This window comes from Bombyx mori, chromosome 9, assembly GCF_030269925.1.
Source record: "Bombyx mori chromosome 9, ASM3026992v2".
NCBI lineage: Eukaryota > Metazoa > Arthropoda > Insecta > Lepidoptera > Bombycidae > Bombyx > Bombyx mori.
This window is the reverse complement of record NC_085115.1, coordinates 466,070-493,555: the sequence shown is the minus strand read 5'-3', so window position 1 is coordinate 493,555 and position 27,486 is coordinate 466,070. Positions and strand designations below refer to the sequence as shown.

The 27,486-nt window shown below is 37.0% G+C and overlaps 1 protein-coding gene and 1 long non-coding RNA gene across 2 annotated transcripts; one reads left to right on the top strand and one right to left on the bottom strand.

The window, feature by feature from the left end:
• The first annotated feature begins 394 nt into the window (after nt 1-394).
• Nucleotides 395-27,486, top strand: LOC101746371 (sodium- and chloride-dependent glycine transporter 1). Its single transcript, XM_004922829.5, has 12 exons — nt 395-597; nt 6,981-7,143; nt 7,858-8,136; nt 10,679-10,895; nt 15,173-15,287; nt 16,405-16,584; nt 17,347-17,536; nt 21,701-21,900; nt 22,359-22,490; nt 22,825-22,959; nt 23,355-23,507; nt 25,229-27,486. Exons 1-12 carry the CDS (start codon nt 568-570, stop codon nt 25,340-25,342), a joined length of 1,908 nt encoding a protein of 635 aa, XP_004922886.1. The 5' UTR covers nt 395-567; the 3' UTR covers nt 25,343-27,486.
• On the bottom strand, nt 9,908-12,889 carry LOC134199324 (uncharacterized). Its single transcript, XR_009973768.1, has 2 exons — nt 12,735-12,889; nt 9,908-10,351 (listed from the first exon to the last, which is right to left on the bottom strand). It is a non-coding gene; the product is annotated as an uncharacterized LOC134199324 (long non-coding RNA).

Genomic DNA, 27,486 nt, shown 5'->3' with positions numbered 1-27,486 from the left:
ATGTAACAAAATTAAGATAAATTATACCCAATATTTATTATATGTTTTGACAAAAAATTCTGTTATCCAAACTATAATTTTTTTTTATATTATAACTTATATCCAAAACTATTTTCTGATTAAAACATGTGTCGCGGGTCGCATGCTCTGTCTGGACAGTCCTTTAGATGAACGAGATCGAAGGGAGAGCGAAACGGAAAATATTTATACCTGTAATACTTTTCCAATCCGACTACGAGTAAGATTGTATTTTTCAATGGCAACAGGCCCTAGCAACATACAACATCTGACCGATACATTGTTACCAACCAGCTAATAGACCACTGGCCTGACTACTCCAATAAAACAGACACATCGACATTAATATCGGCTGATCGTGTTATCAATGGAGATATGAACCTGTTGATAACAGGTATAATTTTCGTACATTCTTCGGTAGTCGCGTGTTGCATCGCATACGTATATTGAGCGTGTGGTGTTTGCCGCGTTTTCCGAACATATGTGTATCGTTCACATGTTTCCTAACAGTTTATTGAGTCGCCGTAATTCGTTGGTTTTATTATTGCAATGGCTAGTGGAGATTACACTATGAATAAGGTAGGTGTTCTTTTTAAATTAAGGAAACTTTTCTGTGCCTTTGTTAAATAATTCACGGCTGCTTTTAGAATGGATGTATTCTATGGGTGATTTCGTAATATTTGTTTGCTATTGAGGATATTTTAATTTGTATAAATATTGAAATTTTAGATTTTTGCTTTTTTCACAGAGCTGATATTCCTGGGTAAGCTAATTTGTTGTTAACAAAATGGTTATTTCATTAGCTGCAGGTGTAAAAATGTAAAATTATATCATTTTTTTAAATTATAAGTTACGAAGTAAACGTATTAACTTCGTTGTGGACGTTCAAAATATTTTTCATTTCATTAAATATAAATGCGATTTTCGTTAAGTTCATGCAAATAATTGGGAAGATATTCTTCGTATTATTAATAATTTACTACGGTAGAAGACCTGTTAAGTGTTGTCCTCCCAAGTCCAAGCTTCCTGGGGGTCAAAAATATTTAGCTACCACTCTACTATTCTTTTGTATTATATTATTATCGTAAAGTATTCAGTGCTCATATTTGGCGGATGCTGTTTGTACTAATAAATTAATGAGATCTAAAATGTACTATTTAAAATTATTCACTGAATTATTGTAATTATTGTGATTAAACTCACAGTCGAATTTAGGGCTGGTTTGCTTATCAATATTAATATAAAGTCCAATAATAATACAACCAAACCAAGTGAATTGTCAAAGGTGATATTGCGTGTGTTACTAAAATAACAATATTAAAATATTATCGACTCTCTACGGCTTTGTAAGAAATGATAAAATGAAAAAAAAGATTTATACCACATTTATCTAGACGCAGTACCTAATAAAGTTTAATCCATTTAAATCATTCAATATTTCGAATTGTTTGGTCGATCGTAAAATAATACATACATATCTACAAGTAGGGTAGTGGGAAATACCAGCTTATAGAGCACCATCACTCGATTGAAGCTTTGAGTACAGACATCACTCGATTGAAGCTTTAAGTACAGACGGGCGGAAGCTAATACATCTCAATCGTGATCGTACTGACATCATTCCCAACAAACATCTTTTTATCGTTTAATTTTTCTTGATTTTACTGAGGTCAAAATTTAAAACCATTTTAAAGTTGTCGCATTTTAAAGGGCTTATGCAATCAAGTTAGAAACGCAATTAATGTTCTGGACTTAAGATTCTTTAGTAGTTTCGGATCAACGTTATATGTTTGTGAAAATAATTTATCATTTTTTTATATATTTTTTTATTGCTTAGGTGCGTGGACGAGCTCACAGCCCACCTGGTGTTAAGTGGTTACTGGAGCCCGTAGACATCTACAATGTAAATGCGCCACCCACCTTGAGATATAAGTTCTAAGGTCTCAGTATAGTTACAACGGCTGCCCCACCCTTCAAACCGAAACGCATTACTGCTTCACGGCAGAAGTAGGCGGGGTGGTGGTACTTACCCGTGCGGACTCACAAGAGGTCCTACCACCAGTGATTACGCAAATTATAATTTTGCGGGTTTGATTTTTATTACACGATGTTATTCCTTCACCGTGGAAGTCAATCGTGAACATTTGTTGAGTACGTATTTCATTAGAAAAATTGGTACTCGCCTGCGGGATTCGAACACCGGAGCATCGTATTCGCACCGACTTTTAAAGTCTTCAAAAATTTGAGATTTTATATAGGATTTGGTTTGTATTTGATGAATATGCTATTCCGAAAATTTCCGATACAGTTTGTATCTTTTTTTGGCAAATATGCTCTTGGGCATCATCGGATCATACCAAAATGCCTAAGTCTGCCTGCCTTCCTTTAGCCCCATTGCTACCCAGTGTTAGATATGGTAGATCGGCCTTTCTCTATACGGATTGATCTTTTGCAATAATATTACATATTTTCTATCTAACTTTATGTCTAGTGCATAAGTCTTTTAGTTCCACAATAGCACTTGTTAATACTAAACGCTACATGTAATTTACTCAATTGATTTGGGTGTTTTAAGGACCAGTTGTTATCACATTTCGTCACAATATCTTTAGATTGTGTGGCAATTAATACATTTTGTAAATCAAATCAGGTACTATGTTAGATAAAAATGTGTTTTACACTTTGTCTATGATATTACGAGCATAACATATTCTGTGTTAATTGAATGAATGTGTTTTTTTCCATTGAATTCATACTTTAATATCAAATATATATGTATAATAATGTGCAGGGATTTAGTTAATTAATTTCTAATTTTCACATAATTTCACAGTGGGATGGTTCGTATATTAAAATGTAATTGTACAACATCGAAATTCAATTTACATATGTAATGTTTAAAAGTATGTAACTAACTGTAATTGTAACCATCGCAGAAAGCCAACGTGAATGCCTTAAGAAATATGTTGAAGTCATTCTTTAAAACAAGACTGAGTCACAGAGCGATACGAGAACCAACCTCGTTCTTGAGCTGTGTCAAACCGCGCCAGAGAGCTATAAACTTCTGTATTCATTCTACCAAAAACATTCTTAGAAGTCTGCCATATTACATTTAAATCTTTTTAGTCATTATTTATTTATTTATTTATAAATTTACTAGCTGACCCGGCAGACTTCGTAGTGCCTCAGTCGATAAATAATAGACCTAAACTTTTGTATAAAATAAACTTAAAACAAACAAAAGGAATCCGTCCGACGGGGAACACATCAAAGAAAAATCAAAATTGTTATTTTTATTTAATTCCGAGCATTTTTATATTTATCTACCTTTTAAACCTTCCCTAGACTTCCACAAATAATTCAAGACCAAAATTAGCCAAATCGGTCCAGCCGTTCTCGAGTTTTAGCGAGACTAACGAACAGCAATTCATTTTTATATATATAGATATGGGAAACCAACGGTACAAAATAAACATATTATAATATTTAAAAAAAGACTAAAACAATATCCAAACATGTTTTCACCATCAAAATCACATATAAGTAAAGAGTGAACAGAGGACAAAAAAAAAAGAAATTTAGAAATTTAAGTTTATACAAAAAAAAAAACAAAAGCAACACAATACGCACATATTATTATCTACATCAACTTACACTATAAAACTTAATACTTATCGGACTAAATCATCTTACAAATATGCTAGAAGTGATATACAAAAGATGTCAGCATTGTCGTACAGCCTACAAGATCTACGGACAAAAGAGTTAAGAAGCTAGAGAAGAGATATGTTGTTCGAAAAATGGTATCGCATATTACAGTTTAAATTTATTAGTTTTTTTTGGTCAGGAGACGGCAGCGGAAGGCGACATATAGATCATAATCATATAATAATATATAATATGATGTCATAATGATAATGAATTTTTTGATTGGTTTATATTATTCGATGAGCAAATCAGCTCACGGCCTACGTTCAACGGCTGTTGGAGTCTTCACCGTCATCTAAATATCCACCTTGAGCGATAAATTAAAATTTCATTTGTATTTGACGGCAAAGGGAACGGCCGTCACAGCCATCAATTCAAAATCCGTGATTTTTCCCTGTAATAAAATGCAGGATTGGTGTGGGCTGGCAACAAGTCTTATCTCTAGTATATAAATTATATAGTATATACCTAGTCAGGTCATAAATTCTGTCACATCTTTAATGTAAAATAATTGAAACAAGTTTATTCATTATGTAACCATTCATATACCAAAATGAACTTAACAAAACATAGATTCTTATGACACTAAAGTTTATTCAAAATGACCTCCGTGATTTTGAATACAGGCCTTCAATCTGCGCGGCCAGTCGTCTATCGCAGCACGAACGAGGTCCATGTCAATGTCGGCGGCTGCCTTAATTAAGGATGTCTTGAGTGACTCCAAATTGGGATGAGGCTTTGAGCACGCCTTTTCCTCCAAGTGTTGCCATATCTTGTAATCTAACGGATTCAAATCTGGACTGGAGGAGGGCCAGCCTCCGTGCCGGATGAAGTCGATTTCACGCGCCGCCAGCCAGTCTTGTGTGCTCTTCGCTCTATGAGCTGGCGCCGAATCTTGTTGGAATACCCAGTGCCTGTTATTGAACATGGTATGAGAAACAGGTTCCACAAGGTTCGTCAGGACTGTATTTTGATACACAACTGCATTCGTTTTTACACCTTTCTCACAAAAATGTACCTCTGTTAAGCCCCAATAAGAAACTCCCAACCATACCATGAGCGAGGATGGAAAATGACCTCGTTGGACACGCGGAATACGGTTGCTCGCTTCTTCACTACTGTGTGCGTACACCTTATCATTTTGTTTGTTGTAGCTCTCTTCTACGGTAAAAATTTTTTCATCCGAAAAAAGAATTTCCCGATATTTTTTTCCCGCGTACCGCTTCAACAAAGCGCGGCATCTCTTCAGTCTCAGGTCCATTAGACGAGCATTCAAACGATGTCCTGTTTTTCTTCGATATGCCCGAAGCCCTAAGTCTTCATTTAACACCCTTTTCACCGTGGTTCTGCTTAACCCCATCTGAAGGGCCAACAGTTTCTGCTTACGTTTGGGATTTCTTTGAATTCGCGCCTTCACGGCTTTTATCACTGCTGGAGTCCTAACAGACCGAGGGCGACCACTTCTTGACCTGTCATCTACACTAGAGTCTTCATTGTATCGTTTGATGGTACGATAAACGAATCTTTTGGTTATATTCAAAATTTTCAGTATGTTAAAAATTTGAATTGGCGCGTAACCGCAACGATGCAACGCAATAACTGCAACACGGTCTTGTTTAGGCGTCCACTCCATATTTAAAAATGAGTAAAATTCTAAAAGTATACATTTTTATTCTCATGAACAATTCGAAATTCGAATTCAATAAACTTTTTTGTGGCCAGCATTCTAAAAGAAAAGTTTTTACTGTGTGACAATACTTATGACCTGACTAGTTATAATTACTGGTGGTAGGACCTCTTGTGAGTCCGCGCGAGTAGGTACCACCACCCCACCTATTTTTTTTTTTTTTTTTTTTTTTTTTATTGCTTTAATGGATGGACGAGCTCACAGCCCACCTTGTGTTAAGTGGTTACTGGAGCCCATAGACATCTACAACGTAAATGCGCCACCCACCTCGAGACATAAGTTGTAAGGTCTCAGTATAGTTACAACGGCTACCCCACCCTTCGAACCGAAACGCATTACTGCTTCACGGCGGAAATAGGCGGGGTGGTGGTACCTACCCGTGCGGACTCCTAAGAGGTCCTACCACCAGTGAGTAGTAATGCGTGAAGTAGTAATGCGTTTCGGTTTGAAGGGTGGGGTATCCGTTGTAACTATACTGATACCTTAGAACGTATATCTCAAGCTGGGTGGCGCATTTACGTTGTAAAAGTTTATGGGCACCAGTAACCACTTTACACCAGATGGGCTGTGATCTCGTCCACCCAACTAGGCAATAAACAAAAAAAGTATATAAAAATGTCCCAGGTTATATTGCAAAGCAATGTATTGTAGGCAAATATCATTGATTACTCATAGTGATGTAATCAAAATTCTAATTATACTTTAATAATGGCATTCCGATATTGTTCACATTTACAACGTGAATTAAGTTGATTTTTATATTGCGATACGGTAATCGCGAGCAGCCGCATTGTGTTATTTTATAGGCACCTGTAGAGAGATTAAAACAACAATGGCAGCCTTTATGCTATAAAACTGATACTTAGGATTCATGTCTCAAGATGGGACGCGGCATTGAAGTTGTTGATGTCCATGGGTTTCGGTAACGACTCAACACTAGGGGGGCCGTGATCTCACCGACCCACATGGTACACGCGTACCATTTCTTGTTTTTTTAAAAAATTTATTGTTTATGTAAACAATAAAAAAATGGTGCGCGTGTAATTTGATGCGCGTGAAGGAAGTGAAAAAAATAAGACGTCCGGTGCATTCGTGTTGAGCGATGCACCGGTGTTCGAATCCCAGGCGGGTACCCATTTTTCTAATGAAATACGTACTCAACAAATGTTCATGATTGACTTCCACGGTGAAGGAATAACATCGTGTGATAAAAATCAAACCCACAAAATTATAATTTGCGTAATTACTGATGGTAGGACTCTTGTGAGTCCGCCCGGGTAGGTACCACCACCCTGCCTATTTCTGCCGTGAAGCAGTAATGCGTTTCGGTTTGAAAGGTGGGGCAGCCGTTGTTACTATACTTGAGACCTTAGAACTTATATCTCAAGGTGGGTGGCGCATTTACGTTGTAGATTCCTATGGGCTTCAGTAACAACTTAACACCAGGTGGGCTGTGAGCTTGTGCATCCATATAAGCAATAATAAAAAAAGAGTTCAATTTTAATCCCAACGCGCCTATAGAAGTTTCACTTCAAAAATCTAAAATGAAAGCTTTGATTTGGTTTAGGGAGACGCAAATGGCAGGGCAACACAAAAAACAACCCAAGATGTGACGCCGGACAGGGCGAAGTGGGGCCGACCTCTGGAGTTCATTCTCGCTTGCCTGGGCTACGCCGTTGGCCTCGGAAACGTTTGGAGATTCCCATACTTGTCATATAAAAACGGCGGAGGTAGGTTGATTAACATTCTCAGTCTTAGCAAATCAAATCAAATCAAATCAAATCAAAATTTTTTTATTCAACATAAATGAAAGTACATACTTGTTGAACGTCGAAAGAACTAGCTTACTGTAATACAGTGTACTGTTAGTGGTCATAGGGTTACAGTGGTCACATCCCGTTTTATGATTTTTAATAAGCTCAGTTACATTGGAAGCTTTCACATTTATATATCTCGGTATAATTGCAAGTATCGTTGATTTATATGATTGAAAATGTAACATATTATACATGCACTGCAAACTATCCCAATTGTGCAATGTCTCGGAGCACAATGTGCTAAATTAATAAATTCAGCTATATATCTATTTAAAGGTTTACCTTTTTCTATGTTACTTTGTTGTAAGACTTGTCCATTAAATAAAAAAATAATCTATTTTCAGCATGTGTGTAGAAGAATGTTTTTCTTGAAATACACCCAAAGTTTTGATTTACTGTTAGACTACGACTACCACTAAAAGTCAACACTGTGTAAGAAATAGCTGTGGCTATTGTACAGTATAATTGAATATCACTGTCCACCTTGAGGATTTACGATGAGACCTTTGATCACACGACTGTACAATAACTCGACCGGGGCGCGATATTGACTTAACATTAAAATTTATAAGATTCCATGAGGTTCCTCTATTACAGAGATAGCTACAAATAGTCTGTTTGTTACAGGTGCTTTCCTTCTTCCATTTTTCTTGATGTTGATTTTCATCGGTCTGCCAATCTTCTACTTGGAGCTGTACATAGGGCAGTACACGGGACTGGGTCCTCTAAAGGCATTCAGTGCGATCTCTCCATTCTTCAGTGGGCTCGGCTACTGCACTTTGGTCGTAATCAGCATCATTTCAATTTACTATATGATCATTGTGGCCTGGACGTTGTTCTACACGATTGTTTCTATTGGAGGAAACTTGGGCTGGGGATCTTGTGATAATGACTACAATACTGATTGTAAGTTTTCCAATTGAATATTCTATTAGTAAAATAAGATCTACTTCAGTTTTTACAAAAGATCACGGGAGATATGGTTTCAGAATGATTCTGCACAGCAGCAGACAGGGCTTAGGATACAAATCTAACGGTCACAAACCTGGTAGAGGAAGATAATTCCATCATAATATGTTTCATCATGTGTTTGATCATATAGGACTCTGACCAGATCCTGTCGATTTATTTTTGAAACAAGTTACTGTTAGGGAGAGTTGAGATTTCATTTCTTAAAACGGTAGGCAGCGGCTTAGATCTGCCCCTGGCATTGTTGAAGTCCATGGGCGACGGTAACCACTAACCATCAGGTGGGCCGTATGCTCGTCTGCCTACAAAGGCAATAAAAAAAAGCTTATGTTTTAACGTCAATTAGTTTCCGATAATTGCTTAATACCTTCAACTTTAGAGAAGAGGTCGATATTGAAAACAAAGATTTCCCGAGTTATGGAATTAAAGCTATCAGATAAGTCCTTAAGTTATTGTATCGTCCAAAGATAGTTGCCAAAACAACAACGAACAAGAGTAGAAATGTTTGAGAACTGCGTAGAATCTTGTTACAGTTAATAGGCTGTAAATTCTTGAATACAGTACTGGACTGGTCAAGTTTTACAAAGTTTGAGAGTCACTTAGCATTTAAGTGTAGACTTATATAGGTATAATATATGCTAATATATAAATCTACAGTGGTTTTTGCGGATGTTCCGTTATAACTACTGAATCATGCATCCGATTGACTTGAAACTTGGTATCTATGTAGAAAATAGATATTGTACTTAATGGATAGGATAATATTTATATGAGTGTTGGACTCCCTAATAATAATGACAATAAATAATAAAGTTAATTTTAAATGCGCAGAGAAGCGGGCGAGTACGGCTAGTACATTTATAAATTGAAACTTAAAATAATAAATATGTATAAATATGAAGGTAGTGTTGAGAAACGTTCTTATATACAAATACAAAATTAGGTTAGTTATATTTATTTTAAAATAATTATTGTAAGTGACTTAGATATTTAGGCAATTTATACAGGTCACTTTCTTGTTAATAATGTAATGAAATTAATGAACTAACAAATTAATATTTTTGTTGTTTGGCTTCCTAACCCATAAACACAGCCCACTGAGTTTCTCGCCGAATCTTCCTATCCGGTGGTAGATTCGGCGAAGCACTGGACTTGTTGAGGCTAGTGTTAGCAAATTCTCTCAGGTTGATTCCGTGATTTCACCTACCCATTCGCGCGTAGCTAGAATATCCCCTTAGGTTACCAACGACTATGTAGAGAAAAAAATTGTTTGGGTGTTCTTGCATTGTTGATGTTAAATGCTGTGGAAGTATTGGAGGAGAAAAATCACGGTACAATAATTATGTATTACTATCTTTTAACCCATTTTTATTAAAAATATTGTACTTTTATTCACTAAAGATAATTATCGCTAGGTAAGAAAGTCGTGGCGTAACTAATTTTGCCGAACCCACCAAGTAAGTTGTATGCCAGTGTGCGGTAAGAAAAACCTTCTGTAATATTAATGGCAGCAAAAACAATTTAGGTATCAGAATTCCTAAATCATCGAAAGCTATGACGTGTTTCGACTCACGTATCTGCGTATCGATCATGTTAATGAATGTTGTGCGTATGGATTAGTAGCGGAGTGTGTAACAGAGGCATACACAGCTCGATGATTCATAATTCATTTATGTACATCTACAAAAATTTGTCACTTAAACACACATTGGACAGTTTTAAATTTTGTTATTGAATAAATGATAAATACAGCTCAAATGATGTTTGAAATACGAAAAATAGGAAAGATTCAGATGTAAATACGTTCACAGAAGGGCTAGTGTATAAATTTAAGGCTATGCTAGTGAATTATTTTTTCAAATTAAATAAAAAACACTTTTCGATCACAGTGATTTCAAATTAGGTCAATGATAGTGAGGGTATTAAGAGGCGCTTTTAAGATATTGTCCAACAATAGTTGAGATGTACTCGTGTGAAAGTTAAATGTGTGTAAGTCAGGGTGGGTTAGGAAACCCCACAGGCCGTAGCTTCCGCCGTCTCAATGGCCCCGACTGTTCGGAGTCGGGCGCTGGCTGTGAGCGGCAGGAGTTTTTGAGGTTCAAATCCCATATACACCCAACCCGCGGACGAGCGGGGATCCGGTGGTTTTGTCCTGTACAAAAAAAAAAAACCGTAGCTTAGCATTAACACGATACTTAAAGCTTGTTAAAAGTAATCGGTTGCGTTTGACTGTTTGGAAGCCACATCAACGTAGCGGCATGTTCTCCTCGGAACTACCTCAGTACGTTGACATTTTTCGTTTTCATCTAAAATTTCAAAAGATTCATTGTCGGTTCTCAGCGCTTGGCGTGCTCCTGAAATTTCAAATGCTAATGAGGACGGTAACTTCAAACGAACGGTGGATTATGAAGTTTCCGAAAATTGAGTGTACTAGGAGGAATGTAAATAAAAATCATTAATGTATTTTCTTTTGTTTTAGTTTGTTACAGCGGAGAATACGATAGGGTATGTCGTGAGAACAACACAGAGAACTACACGGACCTGACATTTTTTATGAGACAGTGCATGAGCATCGGTGAAATTTGTGAGAGGTCTGGGTTTGAGCCTCTTGATGACAAATATTGTTTAGATGGAAACGATCAAGTGCCTTGGTATTCTAATATCACAAGAGTATTGGCTTCAGAGGAATATTATAAGTGAGTTTCATCTCTTTTTATCCTTTCTTATTATAAAACCGAATGACTCCTCTGGGCTCCGACTCCACACGCATGAGATGATGATAGATTTTCCCAATTTTATGTCAAAATTGCCTTCAAATTAGTAATGTTTGTGGGTATTTTACTCTCACCAGTAATACTATTTTGCAGCAGAAATCAAACAAGTATCTACATGTTTGGTCAAAGCATGCCCAATACAATAATTCATATCTTACAAATAGCTATCTTTTTTTTTTTAATTTCAAAATTTTTTTGTAAATTCCCCACTGTCATGTAGGTATGTAGTTAATCCAAGATTATAAATATGTATATAAACAATGGTAAAACAAATGGTAATTTGCCTGATAGTACGGACAGGAAAGTCATTGCTTTAAAATCGATTCGACATAATAATGAAGTGGCATATTCGATAAAGGTAGCCTGATTTCGATAACTAGATAATTGACATGGAATTTACCACTTATGAAATTAGTGATTTGTTAAGTTTAATATTGTATATTTAGCAATTTAGCAATATTGCTCGGTTTATTTTTACTTAGGCAACGTAACGTAGTGTACTTTGGCAACTTCGGACTAACACAAAAAATATGGATGCCGATACTACATTTTCACCAATATTTATTATTTAATTAATTTCAATGATATGTTTATTGCTCTATAAATATTGCATAGATAGTAAAGTGAATTGATGTGAGGAGGCGTGAACGTTCAGGATTTCGTCTTGAGGTCGACGCTTCGTTATCAAAAATTCTTATCGGAACTGTAATCTGATTTATAATCGTATTAATATCGTGAATTATTTCTGTCAGTGGCGATCGTTTGCAACACCTTAATTCAATATTAAAAATAATGACAGTTCATATTTCTATTTATGCTATGCTTTTGATTTCTATTTATGCTATGCTTTTGATTTCTTTTTATGCTATGCTATCTCGTAATGAACGGAAAATCAATTTTAATTTTATGTTATTCTTAATTTATGGAAGTGATTCATGAATGCAATTATGTCTTACTTGTCAACACTTACCAACACTATTTCTACAGATAATATCCTTAAGCTATTTTCAAGTCCCTAATCGCGAGGAAACTCCAGAGGCAGCTAGGACAGTAGTTCCGAAAATGGCGCATAAATATCAATCCAGCGAAAAGAACTGCGGTACTATTTCAAAGGGGAAACTCCACACGGATTACCTCCCGGATTAGGAGCAGGAATCTCATACCGCTGATTACCCTCTTCGGTCAACCCATACCCTGGGCCAGGAAGGGTCAATTACCTGGGAGTTACCCAGGATGCATCGATGACATTCTGCCTGCATATAAAATCAGTCCACGACCACGCCGCGTTTGTCCTCTACTCTACCCCATGATCTGTAAGCGGAGTAAAATGTCCCTTCGGAACAAGGTGACATTTTACAAAACTTGCATAGGGCCCGTCATGACTTACGTATTCCCGATCCTGCGGAAAGAATGGAAAGCAGTCGACGTCGCCCAAAACACGTCATCTCGGATCCTCCCGATCCACTAACGGTGCTTCTAGGTACTTCAAGCACCGGTCACCGCTCTCGTCGATTGCGACGAAGGGCTCTACGAGTAAATTAACTCTCAGACACAGCCCACTGAGTTTCTCGCCGGATCTTCTCAGTGGGTCGCGTTTCCGATCCGGTGCTAGATTCTGCGAAGCACGGCTCTTGCTAGGGTTCGTGTTAGCATCGTCGTCAGGTTTGAGCCCCGTGAGCTCACCTACTAGTTACGGTTACGCTGGAATAGCTTCTCTAGGCCACCAGGTTAGGTAGGAAAAACAAAAAAAAAATGACTTACGTGAGTGTGGTGTTCGCTCACGCGGCCCGCACACACATAGACACCCTCCAATCCCTACAATCCTGCTTTTGCAGGTTAGCCGTCGGAGCACCGTGGTTCGTGAGGAACGTTGATCTACACGACGACCTGGGCCTCGAATCAATTCGGAAATACATGAAGTCAGCGTCGGAACGGTACTTCGATAAGGCTATGCGTTATGATAATCGCCTTATCGTTACTGCTGCTGACTCCTCCCCGAATCCTGATCACGCAGGAGCCAGTCACCAGTTGACGCCCTAGACACGTCTTTACGGATCCGTCAGATCCAATAGCTCTTGAATTAGACGCCTTCAGCTCTAACACTTGGAGCAGGCTTAGGGACCTCGGTAACCGTATTCGTCGAACTCGGCAAGGGGTTCGTGTTGTAACCTAACCCATGCATCAGCCCGCTGAGTTTCTCGCCGGATCTTTTGAGCGGGTCGCAATACCGATCCGGTAGATTCATCCGCGAAGCAGCTGCCCTCGAGTTGCTAGGTCTCTGTCGGAGGCGTCCGGCGTCTGCTAGCTAATTCCACCCCTCTTGGTTGAGCCCTTGCTCGCCCACCTATGCTAGTGAAACTGGAAAGGCCTCAGGGCAACCAGTGATCCTTCAATCATAAAAAAAACACTTAAAAGGCAACGAATAGCATCGTCGTCCGCGATCACCAAAACTGTAATTTCTTCGAAATGTCGGAGTAATAAAATATTATAGAAACAATAAAAGCGAGATTAAACAGTAAAAATGATTTTAAATAATATATGTCGGCGTCTCGCGAAAACTGGAGAATAATATTTTCTTCTTTAATAGTTTACGATTGTCATTAAACATAAAACTGCGAACGTACTTCAGACGTTGCCAAGTCCGTTAGTCTCCTGTTAATCCGTAAGCTTACACGTATCACCTACGTTTCTCCTCCAAGTATATCATACGCTTATCATTGAAGAATGTGACGAGCTTAGATAAAACATAATATCAATTGCTTTCAAAAAATTAAAAACGAAAGTTACGATTAAAATTACGTAATCAATTCAGGGTTTTTGGGAATTGATTATCATCATATTTTGTTTTTATGAAATGCTTCTTTTCGTATTGTGATAGTTAATTTAAAGGCGCGTTTGTCACGGAGCAGGTATTAATTAACGTCACTTAATTTATACTTAGTTGTATAGTTTCTAGGATTGACCCTGAAGTTGTGCAAATAATTATAGTCGGATATTTCGAACGATTATGTTTCGCCGTTACGAATGAATGTAATTAATAAATACATCATCACTTAGAAAGTTTCGACAAAGATTATGAGGTTTTCATGGTTTTTGTTGGCAGTAGCTAGAAACATTTGGCCTCCGTTGTGCTTTCTTAATGAAACGAATGATCCAGGTATTTTTGAGGCTACAGACACCACAGAGCAAGGCACCCGTAGTTAACACTGTTATATCAGAAATATGCTTAATATAAAAAATGTTATTAATCTATCGAAATCAAATCATATAGCCACATATGAGCCAAAGAAAAATCAGGGTAGGAAACTAAGCTCTATCAGCGTTACGGCGAGTGACTCTATATCTGTGATAGCACGAATATTGTTATTGCTGAAGAAGTAATAAATACAGGTTTACATATTGATTTGATAAGTTTTAGCATAACGATCAACTGATTAGCAAAGTTTTTCGTTGTTAATTTGATTTAAAATAACAATGATTTTTAAGATGTTATTATTGTTTCATGGTATTTTTGTTTGTGGTTTCATAGTCAAGAAAAACAAATGACTGGGTTTTTTTATACGGGGTGAAATTGGCAGTCGTTTATCTAAGCGTTAAGGACAGTAATCAGGGCCTACAGTAGACTAAATGACTAAAAATTCCAGTTAATGCAGTTCCAAATAACGCAGTAATGCGTTTCGGTTCGAAGGGCGGGGTAGCCGTTGTAACTATACTGAGAGACCTTAGAACTTATATCTCGAGGTGGTTGGCGCATTTACGTTCTAGATGTCTATGGGCTCCAGTAACCACTTAACATCAGGTGGGCTGTGAGCTCGTCCATCCATCTAAGCAATAAAAAAAATAAAAAAAAGTTACAGTCAAGGTCACCAGGACTCTCAATCAACTAGCTCATTACGTATAATAGACAAATTAAATTCATTTTTGAAGCCTACGTATTTATTGTAACATGAAGCACTAACCTTGTTATATCAAAGGATATTTAGTATTTGTATCGATAATACCAAGGACTAGCATGAGCTTTCGGCACGGCCCTTGTATGTGGGCGATCCCTAGAGGCTAGAGGCGTAAGTTCAACTGGAGCGTTTTTTTAAATTGCACATGTTGTATTTGATTAAAATTTTATTTAGCGGTTTAAATCTCTCTTTCTCTCTCTTTATTTATTTGCTACTTATTTAACTATCATTTAATTATTTTTGTAGCGAGCGTGTATTGGGTCGCGGCGATGCGTCCTGGACTAACTGGGGCACTATACAGTGGCACCTCGTGGGGTGCTTATTTCTCTCTTGGGTCATCGCATTTTTGTGCGTCATAAAAGTGAGTCATATTTAATTGAATAAATGTTTGATTAAGACGTTTAAATACATTTTGAAGAATTCATCTCGAAATAGGAGTTATCTGGTGCTGTTGAGTGATTGTGTGCATCGATCCTGTGACTGATACTAAATTTGATCATTACTTTGTGTTTGCAAAGAACTTCTACTACAAGACCAACGGGTATTTGTTCGTTGTAGTAATACAGGAGGCTTGGTCCGGCATAATCCAATGAAACAGGCACAGCTTAGTAGACGGTTTTAAGTATCGGTTGGGAATTTTGTGAAAGTTAGAACAACGCGTCCTGCCGAATTTGGAAGTGAAGCAATGCAATTATATTTTAAAGGATAGGATATTTGAATGCAATTTAAAATTTTAAAGTTAATTTGTGTTGTCTGTATTTTTATGTATATCTATGGAACATTACACTTTTCATGCATTACGACAAAAAGTAAGTAATTATACATTCATATTAAAAATATTCAAATGAATTGTGTTTTTATGAAATAATCGAATTGAAAGTATTTTGTTGCTATGTGTGAAATTCAAGATTTTGTCTATTATTTTACAATAAAAAACAAATGATTTTAAAAAAAAAAAAGGATTTGATGAGATAATTATTAGTAGTTATCAAAAATGTAACTACTTATCATGAATACTAATGAAAACTAAAGTATCTGTTATTCTCTAGCCTATTTTCTTCGTCAGCGTTCTTTCAGTGAATTTCCAAATGTCATGTTTATGTTTAAAATTTAATTAGTATAAGGACATTACTTTGTTGAGATTGCATAACTTAGCCACAGTCTGATACTCAAGTTGCCTTTGACACAAATAAGCACGCGTGATTACTGGTGGTAGGACCTCTTGTGAGTCCGCGCGGGTGGGTACCACCACCCTACCTATTTCTGCCGTGAAGCAGTAATGCGTTTCGGTTTGAAGGGTGGGGCAGCCGTTGTAACTATATTGAGACCTTATACTGAGACCTTAGAATTTATATCTCAAGGTGGGTGGCGTATTTACCTTGTGGATATCTATGGGCTCCTGTAACCACTTAACACCAGGTGGGCTGTGAGCTCGTCCACCCACCTAAGCAATAAAAAAAGAAACGTGTATTTCGTAGGGTGTCCAGTCAGCAGGAAAAGTTGTGTACTTTACCGCACTGTTCCCCTACGTGATGTTGACGGCTCTGCTCATTCGGGGAGTGACTTTAGAAGGAGCTGTGGACGGAGTTCTATTTTACTTGACGCCGACTTGGTCAACCTTGCTGGAAGCCAAGGTCTGGGGTGACGCCGCATCACAAGTAAGTCTTAAAAATTATACCTTCAAATATTACTTGATAATAGTTTCTAGCATTACCGAACGGAAAGATGCAGAGATATGCAATATGACTCCCTCAAATGTTTTAAATTATCACAACCAACATACCTTTTTTTACTAATTTATCTCTAAGTATTGCAAGATGTTAAAAGCCTATATTTTGTTCGCTGCCCCACCTCATATTTCTATTACGAAGTAATCACGTGTTCCAGTTTGAAAGGTATTATCATTGTTTTGCTTAGATAAAAAAAAAAAACATGTGGCACTCGGGAACTGTCGCGGTAGAGCTATTGCGTAGCGTTTTTTATCAACTTATGCAATTTTAATTAGACAATGATAATTTAATATTAAAACAATAATAATAGAAGACCAAGCTATATTAAACATTAATAAAAGCAAAACCTTAACTGTCCCCTTCACACTCATAAGTTAGACCGCCAGAGATGACTTATAGACTTTTCATGATGCGCATGCAGTGTGACGTCACGCCACGCGCTTATTCACAAACACTACACAAGCGCAACGTGTGAATATGTTGAACGCGAGCTACATGGTAGGCGGAGTGAGGGGTGTAAGGTTTTTTTCGTTACGAAATTTCATGATTCGATCGCCGCGTTCAAGTCCCGCGATAAAAGCTATGCAATAGCTTAAAATAGAAAAAAATATCTCTTTTCTCTTTTCGTTAGTGTCTAATGTACGCCAAGCCCAAACACTTATATGGTCTAATTACTTTATGCTCCAACAGATATTCTACTCTTTTGGTGTGGCCTGCGGCTCCCTTGTCACTCTGGCTTCTTACAACAACTTCTATAACAACTGCCACTTCGATGCCGTCTTCGTCGCATTTGCCAACTTCTTGACTTCCATTTATGCTGGTTTTGCCATCTTCTCCGTTCTTGGATTTCAAGCTCAGCTCATGGGAGTCAGTGTTGATGGTAAGGATTTTTTTTTGCATTTAGCGGTATTAGCAATAAATATATTAATGAAACATGGTAGATAAGTGATGATTAATCGAACTTTTCAAACACAATGCGGTTTGTCAGGCGGCAAAAAACTCTAAAATGAGGAAGACCGGAGACGATAAAACGTAGATCGACTGCCGAGGACTTTTACACAATCATTTATTTCAATTTGTAATTTATTCAAATTTATTCAAATTTATTTCAATTTGTAAGTACTTAATTTAAAGTATTTTAAAAGCCCAAACGACTGTTACATTGCCTTATACTATCGTGTCTTTTGATACTCTCTTGGTAAAAATCATAAAAAATCATAGTGCATGTTATTATTTCACACGTAGATATATATAAATATATTTATTATTTAATATAATAACTCACAAAATAACCTTAAATTGCCATTTCATCTCACCATGCACAGTGCTTGAATAGCTTAATGTGCAAAAATACTTGAATTATTAGATTTTGTTTAGCGATTCCAAGTAGCATAACTTATGAATAGTTTAAATATGATAAAAAATTTGATAAAGATTTATGTATGTAATTGTTATAATTTTTACCACTTAAGGTCAATAAATCTCACGTCCCAACACGTGTTGAGTGGATACCCACGACATAACAGAATCAGTGCCACTTATCCTGAGACGTGAAATCAAAGTCTCTAATTAATAATATTACGGCTGTCTCACCCTTCAGATTGGAACGTATTACTGTTCCATGCGTGAAATTGTCAGAATGGCCACATATAGACACATTAATGAACCACCGGTTATTACGTGATTAATTATTTTGGGATTGAGTTGTTATTCTTATTGTTATAGTTTCACCGTGAAAGTTGATCATGAATACGTGCTAAGTATTGCACCAATTTTCAATAAATGAATTTATCTCTAGATCTTTTTAAAAAGTTGTGATTTCCATCCTGTGGTAGACCCCTCCCCACTACCACCACAACCCATCCTGGTGGAAGTGAGAAGGCCTCCGGATGAACAGTAATCCTTACCTCCTAAATGTATCTACAATGACAGAAAGCAATTGATCCATGATTTTTGAATACAAAAAACACGGTAACACGTTTCTTATCACTAACGGACCAAATACCATCCGGCTACAAGTAAACGAGATATATTTCTACGCGGAAAAATAAACCGACGAATGGCAAATAAATTCCTTACCTCTATAGGATTGTGATTTTCCCGAATCAAGTGTTCGATTCATACGAAATCACCACATTCCCATGACACTCACAGTTGAATGCAGCAGCAGAAACTCAACTCAGAAATGTGTAACGCGTGTGTAATTAAAACGCTACTCCGGAAGAAATATTTTTTTATTTTTTTTATTGCCTAGATGTGTGGACGAGCTCACAGCCCACCTGGCGTTAAGTGGTTACTGGAGCCCATAGACATCTACAACGTAAATGCGCCACACACCTTGAGATATAGTTGTAAGGTCTCAGTATAGCACAACGGCTACCCCACCCTTCAAACCAAAACGCATTACTGCTTCACGGCAGAAATAGGCGGGGCGATGGTACCTACTCGTGCGGGCTCACAAGAGGTCCTACCATCAGTAATTACGCAAATTATAATTTTGCGGGTTTGATTTTTATCGCACGATGTTATTCCTTCACCGTGGAAGTCAATCGTGAACATTTGTTAAGTACGTATTTCATTAGAAAAATTGGTACCCGCCTGAGATTCGAACACCGGTGCATCGCTACATACGAATGCATCGGACGTCTTATTCCTTAGGCCACGACGACTTCCTTTTAGGCCACGACGACTTATATAATCGATCGTCCGCCATTACGATGATTTTACAACATGTACTAGAAATCTCGGTAGCTCGATAACAACGTTAATGTCACGGACAACTGTATTCAAGTACAAGCGAAGCATAAGTACTTATCGTTTTCTCAGGTTCATATTTGTTGATCCCTTAATGATAAGTAATGTTAGAACGCGAAGCAGATCCGTAAGAGAACAACCTTCACCTACTAATGTCGACACCGTTCTTGTTAAACATATAATGAATGTTCCGATGGAAATAACAATTCTTTTGACTTGATCAGTTCTTGATTATTGAAAAGTGAGTTCTTTACTGCGCTACACCGCTTCATAAATATTAGAGTTCCATTCACGAGGTAACTCTTTGATTAAATACTGAATATTACATTTGATCATTCCTTTATGTGATTTTCAAATAGATACCCGATTGTTAGGGAACCGCATGAAAACTGCGTTGTCGCACTGGTAAATAATCCGGTGGTAGATTCAGCGAAGCACTGCTCTTGTCGGGGTAGATGCTAGTAAAGTGTCCTAAGCTGAGCCCCGTGAGCTCACCTGCACGATTGGTGAATCTAGAGTAACTCCTTGAGGTTACTAGCACTAGGTAGGCATAAAAAGCTAAATAAATGAATGGTTCTAACTAAAAATATCCTATAGCGCAAAAACTTTATTTTACTTTACTTCAGCATCAACATTTTTCGGAATTTCCCACACATATGTTGAAATTTAGGCAAACACAGGGTTTGTAAGGGCGTCGAAGCGCACCTGCTTCTAATTATTAACTTTAATAAAAAGTAACTAATGTAGAAACCGCTTACGTTTCTTTCAAAAGTTTCTTCTTTCTTCACAATTTGAGTTGCACTCAATATATTTTAATCTTGTTTGGTAACTGACACTTTATATTATTGCTTACTAACTTTTGATTAAAGATAATATTGACATGGTTTCGATACACTTCCCTAACGTGGTTCATGGATGACAAATTTCATTTATCTAGTGCAGATAATGTCCGTATAACACGATTGAGATATATGGGTACACAGGACGAAATTATCCGCGCAATGTTTCTGACCATATAGTTTCATACTCTAAAAAAATAATATAATACTAAACAAAGTGTGTTCTTTCATTAAAGCGCAACTGGAGTGACATAGTTTATTGTCAGAGCTGTTTTGAGGAGATTGGGTTCATTGGCGTCACTGCCTCGATGAGGTCTGAAAATGCCCGTAAACGTCACTCCACGCAATTGAAAATATTTTATTGGCATTCCGTAAATCTTTGACCAGACACAGATAAAACGTCGACATTAATATAAAACACGTGCCATAAACAGAACCAAAAGTCCACCGGCCTTCCGAATCGGCTCACCAGACATCGTTATATTCACCTATCAAATAATTACTCGACTTGATAACAACGCCATCAGCGAAAACTTTATTATTACGTTTATCTCTTGATAAATTTGTATTGACAGAGCTCTTGAAATGTCCGAATTATTAACGTATTTCACGTCAAATATAGGCATCGAGGATATGTTTACACATGTCTGCTATGTGCACGCGGAACTATGTTTGTAGGCATGGGCAGTAACATCTATAATTATAATATTAAAATGTAAAGAAAAAACTTTGTACACACTTTTTACGAAAATTGCGCGGATGGAGGAGTATGAAATTTGCCACACTTATAGAGAATATAGAGAAGGAGGACAGAATTTTAATATTTTTTTAAAATTATGGATAAAAATACATTAAACCAATTAAAAAAAAACATTATGTACACACATTACCATGTATTTGATACAAAACTTACTATATACTCTTTGTTTATTGTCAAACTTTGGTTATTGTATAAAATCTGTGGTCAAATTGAGAATATATTAATATTTTTTGTCTTTAATATTATTTGTCACATATCTTATACAGAAACCAAACTAAATATCTCCTTTACTAACTTATATCGGTCGCGCAGGGGTTGGTGATGTTTAATATGGTTAATTGTCCACAGCTCGAGAAAACTCGATAAAGCTCAGTATAATCCTGTTTTTATATAATGCAACACTAAAAATGTGAACATCTCTTTATAGCTTATGATCATGTGTTTATCACTACACTTCTTATAAGCAGCCGGACATATTAAGATAGAAGTCACTGGACAGTTTAGACGTACAGTTAACCTCTTTAATAACTTGATAATCCAAACTAAATAATATAACATGTATGTAAGTATGACAGGAACCATTTATTACGAACTGGCCTGCAAGCTCGTTTACCCAACTGCGCTCATTAAACGGAAGCAATTAATAGACAAGAAATTAAAAAAAGAATTTACTATGGCATTTTATCGATAGACGTAGCAGAACAGGGTCCTGGCCTGGCATTCGTGGCATATCCAGAAGCTATACTGCAGATGCCAGTACCTCAGCTGTGGTCCATATTGTTCTTCTTCATGCTGTTCATTTTGGGTCTTGGCAGTCAGTTCGCTGGTATTGAAGCGATCAACACTGCTATAGTAGACCAGTGGCCGCATCTTAGGAAGAACTACTGGAGGGTAAGTCTTTGAAATAAAACAGCTTTGTTATGGCTATAGTTCAACAGATGAGTTGATAGCTTACTCCATGTAACTTTTGTGCTCACTTCGGCAATGACAGGGATAGGGACAAGCTTCTACCTGAAGATGATTGAAGTATCGTCTCCACCTTTGGCGCCTTCTTCTTTAGCTTGTAGTACTTGTTTATCTTTAGCTAGTTTTTTAGCTAGTTTATCAAGTTTCATTCTATCTATTCTGTCGTATACATAACATAGCTAAAGTAATAGGAAGAATTGTGGGCTTCCGTTTCTAACTACACTTAGCAGCAACTATTCCGTCTTGAATTGCATCATTAGTTTACGTAGGCTCATGGATTGTAATAACTTCATAAATGACACTCACAGCTGGACGAGATTGATGAGCGATATTTAACATACTATATTTTTAATATTCGTCCTACAATGAGTCAAAATCAACAGGTAACAGCATTTACGTGTATGATGTGCTTCATATTGGGGATCCCGATGTGCTTCAGCGGAGGCGTCTACTTGTTGACTCTCCTCGATTGGAACACGGCCTCTTGGGCTATCCTTCTCATCGGTATGGCCGAGGTAAAGTTCAAAATTTACTTCGCTTTTTGCTACAAACTTTCTGAATACAAATAACGAAGCCATCGCTTAGTCTTATAAATAAAATTGTAAGCCCACGCTTTCAGCGTGTTGGGATAGAAAAATAATGAATACAGAGTAAAATAAATTAGGCGAAATGTTGGAACGATTCCATAACACGGTTTTTGTACATAATTAGCATAGTCTATCTGTTTGTTTGTTTGTTTGCTTAGAGTTAAGTTCGTTATGATATTGAACTCATATTGACGATTTAAATTGAATGGACAAAGATGCAAAAAGTGACCGCTTAATAAAAACTTGGGTATTTTTTGTTCAGTGTGTGGCAGTATCTTGGAGTTATGGCATCAATCGCGCAATTAAAGATTTAGCCACGATGGGCATGACCCTAAATAAGTTTCTTCGATTCTACTGGAGGGCCGTTTGGACTGTCATCGTACCATTTGGTAGTATTGTGAGTATTTATTACTACACTATTATGCTACTCTTACTCTCTCTTCAATACAGAAGACCGAGCATTATTTATAAGCAAGATGGTTGTACTTTTGTGCGAATGAACGGGTTATGAATAAGTTCCCTTTCAGTTAAAAAAAAACATTTATTATAAATGTTGTTAAAGAATAATCCCAACAAATATCCCATGGTTGAATGATCTTAGCGTACGAAAAATGTGCATTTGGAGGTTCCAATCCTCTTTTCGCGAGCAAAGATAAGTTTTTTGGCAATCACTATTTGGATTGGAGATAATTAGAATTAGAGGTAATTTGGACTGAAAGAAATTTGCTACCTAATGTTTAATAACTTTTATCAGTTTGAAATCAATCCACTAAGTATTTCTACGTTTTTCAGGGTATTCTAGCTTTCATATTTTCGGACTGGACAGCTCCAGCTTACGAAGACTATGTTTTCCCGTTATTCGCTGATTTGCTGGGCTGGGCGGTTGGGCTGTCCACACTGGTATTATTCCCTGTAGGAGTTGCCTGGGCTATCTACCATGGATACGTAAGTAGTGTTATATCCTAATACTACATAAATATTAATTCCAAAGTGGCATATTTTATAAAAAATGTGTTACCTTCACAGAATATAGGTACAATATATTATGTATAATTATGTGATCGTTACTGGCTTTTTTATTTGAATGTAATGCTGGTTTTGTAGTTAGAGATTCTGACTACCGCACCTCAGGATCTGATTTCGATGTTTGGTCAGAGTTAGCATCTTTTTTTAAAGACTTTTCATATTCAGGCTCTAAGTGCAGTCGTCTTATTCTGTTTGTTTTACCGGTACAAATAATATAGAATATAATGCTAGTTAGTTAATAGCTAGTAAGTTGAAATTCCCACTTTTTTCTTTAAAGTGTGAAATTCAACTGGTTTTTTCACGAAATACAGAGCTTATAGTGTTTCGTAAAGTGGTAACAAATTTGAATAAAATTAAGCAAACGGTAGAACAATTACTCTTTGGCAAGAATGTCTCAAATTACAATTTGAATGTTGAAGGAGCAATATTGTTAAAGATAAAATCGATTAGTTAATTCTCACTCGATATACTCATTACAAATTTTATATTATTAATTTACTCCTATCTTATATTCTGATCGGAGTTTTCTAGCGGTCTAATCGGGCCCCTCTACCTCATATCCATAAACCAAAATCATTATTACCCGAAAATGGCGTGTGAGCTTTGTACTTAACTAATTCAAAAAGAATGAGCAATGTTAAACTTCAAATTGCTGTATGCGTTGCCATCCGAGGTATCTCTCTCTTCGATCGGTTCCTCACTACTGAGGATCGTGACTCCGTCCGATTTCGTCAACCAACTGTCTCCATCGATCCCGCCCTGCAGCCCGGTGGAGTGCGTCGCTGATAGGTATCCCCAGATCCTCCGCTATTTGGTCCGAGGTATAGCGAACTTAAAATAATATAGTGGGTTGTACCAGATAGACTGAGGACTCTACTATAGGTCTACAATAAGATACGGCACTTCGGTACATTTTTGATGAAAACTATATAATGGCCCCTCCTCCGATGTCTCTTATCGGATTTTAGTTTCCTGGCCAAAAATATCGAAACATAAGGTATTGTATATTTCAAAGGAACTAACTTGTTTTGCTGATATTGGTGATTAACTCGGTAGCTGTTGCCTAATAGCTTGCCAAATCATGTCAATCTTATCTTGGTACATTTTGATAGAAGCTTTATCTAGTAGAGGCTATAATATCAACATAATAAATGAAAGTGTTTTATGAACATTGTACATTTCATTAAATTGCGTCTTATTTATTGTAAACAAGCTAATCATTCAGCAATGTCATACGGTTTTTGTAATCTCAACCTCTGGTTCGACACTGTATATAAATATTATGTACAATGATTCTGAATTCCGAATGTTCAGCATGAATCAGCAGTAAATATCTTTAAAAAAATTCCGCTCATAAGATGCTGATTATTTTATTTTTATTGGCTAGATGGGTGGCCGAGCTCACGGCTCACCTGGTGTGAAGTGGTTACCGGAGCCCATAAACATCTACAACGTAAATACCACCCACCTTGAGATATGAATTCTAAGGTCTCAAGTTTTAGAGTACGACGGCTGTCCCACCCTTCAAACCGAAGCGCATTATTGCTTCACGGCAGAAATAGGTAGGATGGTGGTACCTACCCGTGCGGGCTCACGAGGCGTCCTACCACCAGATAAAGAAAATTCTTTCCATTTTCCAGAGAGGTAAGCAGTTGTTTACTCCAACTCCAGAGTGGGGACCGGCTGTGAAAGCACCTCCAGTAGAATCAACGCAGCTTGGAGGGCCTCACGACAATGGGGGCTACGTAATGTGAACCACTATAGAACACTGATGCTAATCTAGTCAAAATTATTAGTTTCAACGCAGAGTTTATGTGGTCATTATTTATAAACTACATTTCTCATCCGCTCATAAAGTTAAATTTTGAATTGGTTCATTTGATAGTTCACACCCGACTTGAGAATCAGTGATCATTTGTTTTGTAGTTAAAGAATCCAAACTATTTGGAAAATTAAATGTGCTGATTATTTTCGAAACTCATAAAGTCTTCGTCAAGGAAAGGTCGGAATAAGAGTGCAATCGCGGACTTCCATTATGTCCTATCATCATTATTTAAGATAGGAGCGGGGGACTTAGAAATTTGGTGCGTAAGCAAAAATAAGGGGTGAGCATTGTGCCGCTACAAAAGAAAGACCGTGAAAGAGTACTAGTAACCGAGGAGGCTGCAGTCACAAATGACTTCTTAGAAATAGCCGTAGAGATTATTAAACTGCTAATTCTGTAGACTTCATTTTCGGGATAATTTCGCAAATTTGTTGTATTTATTTTATCTAAAAAACGAACACATAATACACTCTTTTGTTCTGTTTCTTTTCAAGTCTGATTCTATTACACAGTTTTGGAAGATATGTATGAATAAGGTTCGCAAATAAAATTAATTTCTACTATTTTCTATTCAATATGTTTTTGGGTGTGAAAAAATGATACAGTAGCATAGTTAGCTATTTACCTTTATCGTTTTGATGCGACTGCCGTGTCGTTTTTCCTGTCCTGGCTATATATCAAACAGAGACTCGGCATCGCGTATCCTTTCCCATTCCTACTCTGAATGCTACCACTGTATCAAAAATACCCAGGGAGAATAAAAGTAAATACGAAAAAAAAGTAATTAAAAGTAATTACGAACAGAAGTAGGCACGTCTGGTTGTCAATGTGCATGACCTTTTTTTCCTGCCTAATTGTTGGTAGCCTAACGGGATATTCTAATTACGCGACTGGTAGGTAAGCTCACGGGTTCAACCTGAGATAATTGCTAACACCGATCCCAGCAAGAATGCTTCGCTGAATCTTCAACCGGATTGGAGTCGCTTTGCATTGAGAAGATCCGGCAGGAAACCCAGTGGGCAATGTGCATAGCATAACACAGCTGTGTTTGATTTTGAGCCGTCAATTAAAGTTCCCAGCAACTTCAAAACAAATGGTTTAAATTTGAATTGTACGGGGTTATGGACTTCATGCTTCAGTGGCGACGCTCGTTTAGCACCGCTGGGATTACAGTCACAGTTTACCACCGTTCCACAACCATTTTGCTATCACATTGCTATAGCAATCATTTTACTCTCGATAGCGCTACTAAAGTCACACAGGATAGTCACACTTGATATAGCACTCTTTGTTATTGCCCTTGTAGGCAGACCCACCTGATACGGCCCACCTGATGGTGAGTGGTTACCGTCGCCTATGGACTTCAGCAATGCCTGTGGCAGAGCCAAGCAGCTGCCTACCGCTTAATACTCTCCACAAGCCTCTTTTGAAGAAGGACATGTCATAGCGCTCGGAAAACACCCTGGAGGGGAGCTCATTTCATAGCCAAGTTTTGCTTAAGATTTAAGCTTACGGCTCATTTGACGTTAAGGGGTCTACCGGAGTTCGCTTTGAGTTATACATAGAAGTCTCAGTTGTATTGTAATATCGCGATCTTGCTGTTCAGATCCGTATGGAACAATATATTGATTTAAGACATTCATGCGGGTTCAAAATGTCTACTTTTTCATTTGAATGACAGTTTATTTTGTTACCAATGTTTTCGTGCAATTTAGGTTTTTCTTTTGTAAAAATACTTGTTATCTTATTAATTTCTAGTTCTACGATAAAACGGTAATGTATTATAATATTTAGGTTGTAATAATGAAGACTATTTTAATTACATATTATTGTATTGGTTAGTGTTTTTGTTTCATGATTGTCGAACTGAAGGACGCAGCTTACTGTGGTCTACGGGCCTAATGAAGTTGTTCATGTTTACTGTATTTGCTTAATTATTTAATTTATTAAGTTTTTACGCTTATTGTTAGTAATTAAATAAGGTATTAATTTAATAATACATTTAAGACGATTTTCGTTATGTAAAATTTTGTAGTATTTGAATTAATATTATATAGTAATCAAATAAATTTA